Source organism: Nothoprocta perdicaria, unplaced genomic scaffold (assembly GCF_003342845.1).
Source record: "Nothoprocta perdicaria isolate Ctin4 unplaced genomic scaffold, notPer1 scaffold_0, whole genome shotgun sequence".
NCBI classification, from domain to species: domain Eukaryota; kingdom Metazoa; phylum Chordata; class Aves; order Tinamiformes; family Tinamidae; genus Nothoprocta; species Nothoprocta perdicaria.
In genome coordinates, this window is record NW_020454092.1 from 9,158,521 (window position 1) to 9,167,424 (window position 8,904).

At 39.8% G+C, this 8,904-nt stretch overlaps 1 protein-coding gene across 3 annotated transcripts in view; it reads right to left on the bottom strand.

Annotated features, from left to right (window-relative positions):
• Window positions 1–8,904, bottom strand: part of CLASP1 (cytoplasmic linker associated protein 1) — a 153,167-nt gene that overhangs the window by 61,537 nt on the left and 82,726 nt on the right. For 2 of the 3 annotated variants that reach the window (XM_026054063.1, XM_026054055.1), the window contains 3 exons: window positions 3,835–3,942; window positions 2,321–2,347; window positions 999–1,166 (listed from right to left, as the gene is read on the bottom strand). In XM_026054063.1, the coding sequence (XP_025909848.1) occupies window positions 999–1,166; window positions 2,321–2,347; window positions 3,835–3,942 (303 nt within the window). The remainder of the gene's footprint in view (window positions 1–998; window positions 1,167–2,320; window positions 2,348–3,834; window positions 3,943–8,904) is intronic. The other variant, XM_026054071.1, reaches the window with a different exon arrangement.

Sequence of the window (8,904 nt, forward strand, 5' to 3'; positions counted from 1 at the left end):
AAGATAATCACAATAAACAAATGGATTTTTTTATGGATAACAACACAGCACGTGTGCTCTGGTACTTTAAATTCCTTTCAGTATAGTTGAACAATGAATAAGTAAGACATAGCTCTCAAGTAACATTTTCTAAACAGAAAGGCAGTTTAAATTCAAAATACAAGAGTTGAACAGTTTAATTTCAATCGATCTTTAGGCTAAAATTTCAATCAATTTCTATCTCCTAGTAATTTTTTTTAGTGGCACAAAATATTTCAGTAATTTTATCTTAAAAAATTATCTTCCTCAGTCACATTTCTGAAAACATTTCCATTTTATTTCAAAACTAAAAACCTTTTTACCTTTTTAGTCACAGAGCACACGCAGAGTACCTTCACACCAAGTAAACAAATGTTTCTATATAAGGATGCTTATGCAGCGAATTAAAAAAAATCTGCTGATAAATTTGAAAATAAGAACAAATTTGGAATTTTTATGTAACAGTCACTGAGACTGTGGAAACAGACTAATTAGAGCATAGGTCTAAAATATCATTTAGGGAAACAGTTCCGAGATATCCAGGATAAGCAGTAGCAAATCATTTAAGCTACAAAATTTCCAAAATAATTCAAGATGCTCTTTGCCCTTTATACCAACTGACTTCACAAAAACATCACTCAATTAATCAAGCCCTTTAGGGCTAAGTCACTGAATGCCAAGTGAGATATTTCTCACAGCACTTAACTCTTTTTGCTGCCTGAACCAACTGTGTTGCTCATGTCAGCTTTCAAACAGAAGACTTCCCACAATAATCTCAACCTACTCGGAAACTATGGCTCAACCTAGAAATTTAGAACTACCTTCCTATAAGCTGCCATCAAAAACAGAACATTCCTTGAGATAAAACATAAACCTGCTAGCTGAAGAACTCAAAGGTGACAGTAATACTTAATTTCCTAACAAACAGAAAAAAACTTTGAACACACTGATCAACGTGTCACTGCAGTGGCTGCTCTTACCTAGTCCTATCCTGTTGGGACTCGTCTCCCGACTGCATCCCTGGCTCCGAGGGATCTTGCTGCGTTTTTCTGATGACGATGACACCACCTGGACTCTGGATGATCCACTGCTCAGGCCACCATAGGYGCTTCCTAAGAGTTTACCCGGAGAACTAGACCGACTGCCAGCTAGAGGGGAAAAAATAAGAAAAAAAATATGAGAGGAGGGGAATCAAGGTTTAAAACACTCTGACAGGAAAGCTGAAATACAAGAGGCTACGTTCTAGAATTTGATCCAAAGCCCACATAAAACCCACTGGAGCATTTCCCACGGGCTGTAGATGATGACTAAGGAAAGCCCATCGACAATAAAGGCATTAACAATTCTATTTGCACTACTCTTTGCTGCCCAGCCAGGGTAAAGACAAGGCAGACAGTGCAGTGTGGAAGTACCCCTGCATTACAGAAGCTTGCTGTGGCACCAGAAGCAGGCTGGCTGCAGCCACTGAGACTTCGCTGGCTACTTTACATTGTCAGGAATGAAGTAAAGCTCATTTACAGGTAATCACAAAGGCCTAAAAGTAATGGAGTTGAGGTCTTTCTTTTCCTCCTTCTTCAAGTATATAAAAGTCACGCTGAAATTCTGCTGCTGTCATTCCTCACACTCATTTATTTGCTAAAACAGTCAAGAAAAGGCTGCAAAATCATACTCAGGTGAGTTTACATTCTGAGCTAATATTCATGCTGCTCTCTTTCTAAAAAGCATCCACAAATGTCAAAAAAAAAAAAAAAAAAATCAGTTCCAGAACAGCGTTACGATTAGTAAGAATCAAAGATATATTTTCTATCTTAAGACTGTATGCAATGTTATTAATTTGATAGACAACAGCATAACTAGTGTTAGTTCAAATTCCTTGCTCCAATCAAACCACGTACTCCCAACACTGACCCTGGCGCTGGGTGAGAATATTTGTGACAGATGCCAGTCACATGCCCAACATTCACACCCTGGGAGCCAAATGCTCCTCTCAGTTACACTGACTCACAGATGTCAACACTGCACTGAAATAACTGGAAGAATTTAGCACCTAGGGTTTAAGCTGCAGGAACATCACTGCAATGCTTACAAGAATGAGTCTGCTTCCATACACAATGTGTGTTTACCATGTTTGATTACTAAGCCTGTTATTATATAGATTTAGATTTCTAACTTTAAGAAAATGCTTTTTAAGCCTCTGATAACGTAAAATTGACAGGAAAGAGGGAACCTACAGGTTCAGCAGCTTAAAAAAAAACATGAAGGAAATAATGTGAGAAAGCAAGAAAGGGAAAACGTTTCTTACCACCAGCAGGATTAGCTGATCTGGATCCTTGATTATGAGGGCAGACGAAAGGACAGGCAAAAAGTGGATTAAAAGACAGCAAGACAATACAGCGTTCAGCATGCAGTTTATGTTATACACAGTGCAGACAGATTTCTTCACAAACGTGTCACTCCAAAAGCCTCTGCAGAATGTAGTGGGTTAATGCACAGATGCAACCAACAGTTTTAGGCTGATCATCTTCTTAGGGAAATATCAACCAAATATGTACACCCAAACTCTGCTGTAAATTATACTCCAGCCCACTCTGAAAAATTGAAACAGGATTAGCCACTGTGTGGACACATAATTTAGTCCTGTGTCTATACCGTATTTGATTCATAGCTTGCTTCATAAAATGCTTGGCCTAGAAGATAAAGACCACATCTGGTGGGCCAGGCTGGAATCAGGATTCAAACTAGATGTCACCTAACAGGCCATAAGACATCATTAAAAAATGTACTGTTTAAAACTTCTCGATATTCAACTGTTCATTAAACACATTAAGAGTTCTCATCTGTTCTTCACTAAACTGAAATCAGGAAAAAAGGTCATTTCTCATTTTGGAATAGTTTTACAGTCTGAACTGTATGAATGAATTTAGATCAGGGAACTGAAGGCCAAAATCTTTCATGGCCTCTATATAAAGATTTCTAATTGGTTCCATTCTGAATATAAAACTTTTACCTAACATAATGCTATAAATCTGGTTCCTTATCCCTCCRGCATGACAGGGCAAAGCAATGACAGTGTGAACAGATGAGGGCTTCTAAACAAGGGTGCAAAGCAAGACAAGTCCTCTGAACAAACACATCTCTCCACCAGCCCCATCTCTTCTCATCCACAAGCCTGAGTATCTTCAGTAATGAACAGCTTCTCCCTATGCTCTATTCCTTTTAAAGTTTGAGTGACAAAATTCTTAGATATACTTGACAAAAACTGTATGTATGGCTCCTGGGGAAAATCATATCATGCCAGGTAGCCAGAGAGCACATACATGCCCTCTGAACCAAACTGCAAAGTTACTTCCCCCATAATCTACACAGAAGGGGTAATGTCCTATTTAAAACGGATGCTACATCACACATTAACTTAGACAACTCACATTATACRCATACAGAAATACAACAATATAAGCAAGAGAAGCTTGGTAGGGCAAGAACCCGAGAGACAGCAGTCAGCTACAGACACAGAAGACGTCTCAGCGGGACCCAGGGGAGGTTTAGCCGTACACTTCACAGCAATCTGCAAGCCTGCTGTGCAACAGGTGAAAAAGCAGCTTGTGACAGCTAAGCACTCAGATTTGGGGCTTATTTGTCAGTAGAAGCATATGCTGAAAGCTTGCTGAGGAGGATTCCTTTCATTACACATCCCAGCATCACTCTGCTCAGCAGAGGGGACCTCAGATCTCAGTTAAATACTATTTCAATATTAAGAGAAACATTAACAACATTTTTTCTCCTCCCCCTCCCTGTTCAAAATCAAACACTTCTTACGCTGGGACTGTGAAACTACTTTAGCCCGGCTACGTCCTCGGGAGTCAGCAGGCGTTGAGGTGACGCTTGTGGCACTGCCAGAGCTCTGTCTCCTGGTACGAATCCGACCTGGAGGAAAACAAGGAAAATCAGACTGTTAATAAGTGTCTTCCAAAAGCAGCAAGCTAAAGCACTGSCTTTTCTCACTAGCAGTGCTGACATACCCAAGAAGTTTTACAGGGAAGAGCAACATCTTTCAAAAGCCTGGCTGAGACAGAAGGGTAGGGAGTGGAAACACAGTGGAAGATCAAAAATCTCCTTGTGTTCTGCAGTGCTCATAGCTGTTATGATTAGAAATATATATATTATCTTGCACTACAGCCTTTATTTCTGTTCTATAGTAATTTCTTCACAAAAAGACAGACGTTTTGGTCTGCTATATCCAATATCAAATTATTACTTTGAGGCGATGAGGTGATCCCCCTGTCAGGCAGGACAGACGCCTCCCCAAACTCCATGGCTGGGATTTCCAAGCAGCAGCTCCGTGCTCCGTATCCTGACTGATGTGTGCACGGAGTGCAGAGCGCAGCCCAACTCCAACTGCACAGCTATTTCAGGTCCCTTTCACTTGCATTTGGATTTCCTTGCCTTTTTTACAGACCTGACATATCTATCCCTACATCGGTGTAACTTAACTTGTAATGGAGAGTCCCSTTCAACACAATCAACACTGTGGAAAAAAGATTCCATGTGGCTGCCCTCTATTTAAGCAGAGAATGAATATAAAGTCCCAAAGTGCTCTTGCTCCTTTTTCTGTTCTTTCCTCATGAAAAAGCCACAGAAATTTGAGCTAGAAACCCTCTATAAGGTCATCAGTTCATCCCCTTCCTGGGACAGGGCTTTTTCCTACAGAAAGTTCTTTTCCAGTGCTAAGGTTCAACTATCTGTCTCTAGTAAACTGGAAAGAAAAGATAATTAAGRGGAGCACAAAGATCTCCCTCAGCACTTTTTTACAACTCAGTTCTCAGCCAAATCCAAAGTTGTTTCTCAGGACTGATGCCAGTGCTACTCTGCATTCAAAGGATGATGTCAAGCTGCAGGCACAGTAGTAGAGGGAAAGAAAAAAAAGAAAACAGGCAGGAGAAAACTCCCACCCTAGCATCTTTACCATAAACATACAGATGGCAATATAGCGGACACATACATTTCTCAGGTCCCCCCTCAGTAAGACTCCACAGAAGGCAGGAGTACATGCGGGACACGACAAGGACAACCCAGGCTGAATGGACTGAGAGCTCTAGTCTTCTCCCCCRCCCAGCTCTCAGGATATTCACAACTTGTTTAGTTTTGACAGGAAAGTTAAAAAACTCTCAGGTTTGAGGGGAAAAAAAATCAGGACTTGCTGGCAGAAGAAAAAGACAACAAACAGATCTTCCCGAACAGCAACAAGCTTTAGAATAAGCTCAGGCAGCTCTGAAAGGTAACATACCAACGTTTAACCAATTATCTGTAGATACCATATGAGGACAACAAGTAATAAACTGCAGTTTGTTCACAAACCCAACTAAACTAGCTCTGAGCACGTGCATGTGGCTCACAGCAAGGCTGCCCACCCATGCTAGGGCTTCAGCCAGGCTGCAATCGCATCTGGTACAAATGGGTAACCAGGTACAAAACAGGAACATGTTAAACCTGAGTAGTTTTAAGAAATATCAATGGAGATAACTACCTCTCCTTCCACAACACAAAAAGCCTCAGCACTGCAGAGAGCAAAAGAYGGTAAGTTTGCTGAAAACTGAGGATGCAAATGGACTGATATTTTATGTACAGGCTTATCAAGATCCTTAAATCTTTAGTTTTTCCTGCATCTACAATGTAAGTTTATCACTCTGTCTTCAGATGACTAAGAGGAAATCAGAAAAACATGCAATAAATGACCATCCATGTCTATGGAACAAAGCTAAAAACTGTTTATAAAAGAAAAACTAATGTTTGGTTTGACAGCACTGTTTTCTGATCTCAAAGAAGGAAAACTGAAGGCCCAAATTAAAATCAGTGTGTGACTATCAGCCAAGTTACAACAAAGAGCTCAAGGTTATCGTGAGGCTCCTCAAAGGGAAGCTTCCTACCAACGGCGACACATTCAAATGTGTTGGACACAAAAGATCTCCCTCCTTTTTGACTAGTAGGTTTTACCACCAATTTTTGGCCTAGTTAAGTGTCAAAACAGTATGGAATGAMAGATTCCTCTCAATGAAAGTTTCCTGTCATGCAGGAGGAACAAAAATGCTGATACAGATGTTGGTCTTCTCATCCTTCTGAAGGGCCTGATGAATGTTTGAACTGATCCTCCTGAAGCAGCAGCAGCTGCCCCTGCACTGTGCAAATGACAACAGGAATGAGCGGAAATCAGAAATTTATGACATTCCCACCTTTACTCCCGACTCCACCRTTGGGCATGTTTAACAACTTGACCTAAATTTACTCTAAATTTACTGCAAAGGACACCATGGTGGTGGCTTCATGCACAAAAGGGATGTAAGGGTGTAAATATTATGACAGCACAGTAAGAGTGCATTAGGAGGAATTTTCTGTGGTTGCTTCAAGTCCATGTAATAAAATAAAACAAGTGAAAAACAGCCTCTCAAATTCTGGCCAAAATTACAAGCAAAGAATGCTTTCTTATATTCTCATATGTAGTTACATAGTCCTTGAAATGCAAACACAAGACAACAGGCTTTCAAAAGTGATACTTTCTGTTGGTAAAAAAACATATATTTATTTTTAATAAAAGTAGTCTCGCTATCTGTAAGCATACTAATGATTCAAAATAAAAATACTGTTCAAGCAAAATAAAAATACTTTAAAAAAAAAAAAAGATACTTTCCAAATTCAGTTCTAAGCTAAAACAGAGAGGAGAGGGGAAAAAAAAAACACTCAAAATCACCTCTWGCAAATCTGTATAGGATAAAAACACCAGGAAGAAGATGAGAGATGTTTCTTTCATTATCAACTTACTACTCTAAGACTATGACTTTATAGCTTCATGATGAGCTCTATCTTCTTTCACACACAGAGGCATAATTTTTAGATTAGTTTTATGGTGTCCAAGAACTACTCACTTTACAATAATATAAGATGAATCTGTACCTATCTGGCTTGAAAGTCTCAAGGATTTTCTCAAGGATTTTCACATGTATCATACCATTCATAACACATTCATACASATTTTAATCTATACAACACAAATGTCTATTACATTCTCTTAATAATGTCATCTCACCTGCAAATAAAAGCCTGCATTCACATCCGATAGTTATTTGCACATAAAATTGTCTGTGTGGCTTTATCATCTTACCCCAGAGACAAAAATTAATTTCAGGGAAGACTAACCAGAAAAACACAACAGGCAACTTATTCAGATTTTTTTTTTTTTAAAGAAATCTCAAGCAAACCCTCCCCCTCACAAAACTACTTTGTTTTCAATGGTAACTAGTGCAAACCACAAAGCAATCTATATGTTATAACCACTACTTTTCTGCTTCTCTTAGAATTACTATATTCTGAGAAAAGCAGTACAGCAATGGGATGGAGTTCCCCAACGAGTTTCTAAAAGGGATAAATGCTTTTCCATCTCATAAAGGAAAAAAAAAAAGCTCTTGATCTAAACTTGACATATGATACTGTTGCTGGTAAAGTATTTTGAAAGATTGAGTGTTTGCATTTAGAAGTCTCTCTGTTCTTAAAGTTATGTGTGGCAGGGTTGTTCGCTTTTTTATTAAAATAAGTCATTTTCAGAGCTAAGTTTCAGAGGTCCCACAGTATATTAAAATATCTCACTAGATTTACAGGAACAAGCACATGAAGATGACATGGTGTATTTTACACTAAAGAACAAATAAAGGTCCCACACTCCTGCCAAACAAGCAAGAAACACCCACTGGCTGTGATACCAGCTGCAGTCAGAAGTCAGCCTTGCAAAGACACCAACCAAGTGAACAGGGAAACCTCTTGGTTTCCCAAGTCTTTCTCCCGAAAAAAGCTTAAGCTGGTTGTTCAGTTTAAGCTGCCATGCTCGAGCTCCTTGTTTTTAGCCTAAGCTTAGTCCTCTAAGCTCACTAAGGAGACAACCAAGCTTTGGGGCTGAGAATAACTGTGCAGCACAGCCAGCCAGACCTACAGGGATTTAAGATACAGATTTATGCTACCTTCCTAAAAAGTGCTTTTTTATCAGTTTTCCAACTAGGATGACAATACTGACAATACTAAAACCAAAGGCCCAACACTCCACTGCTTGCTTATATTCTTGTCACCAGCATAATCCACTTTCATCCTGCTCCTGGCTTTGAGAAGCCTGGCTCAAAAACAAAGCAGAGGGAAGGCTGAGGGCAGAGCAGATGGGACTGCCAAGGGAGCACAAAGCTGGCTCCCGATGGAGGGAAAGGTGCTGAACTTGTACACTGCAGCTACACAAAGTCACGATGGGAACCAGACTGCACATTCAATAARCTGAGCTACACAGAAAGCCACAGGAATTTGCTCTTCAGTTAGTTACTTACAGGTGACCTGCAAAAAAAAAAAAAAAAAAGAGAGAATGGGGGAAAGGGAATTTCTGCCTTTTGTTTGAAAAGCATTTCATGTATATGTATTTTTTCCCCCTCAGACCATGGGGTCTTTTCTCTGTTTTTTTGTCTACTTCATTTTTATTTATGTCAAGAGTATAAACTTTCGTCTTCCCTGCAGTTACTGACCCACTCTGAAAGATTAGAGAATTGGCAGAAGACCTTGGTCCACCTCTCAAGGACACAAGCTGAACCCTGAACAGGCTGTTTTCCCCCCTCAACTGCCTCAAAGGAAACCAGAGACAATGAAGTGCTTCAAACATACTGATTAAAGTCACCCTTCAAACGCTCAGGTACCAAGTGTGCCCCGTTGTTATAATCCTCCCTGATCCCTGTCCTCACCCCAGAGAATCCTCCAGCAGCAAGAGGAGATGAGATGCAGCTCAACATGAAGGGAATGGCAAACTTCATTGCTGAAAGTTTATTTCAAAATTCCCACCTCTAAAGGTGCTTTTTTTAAAAAAAAAAA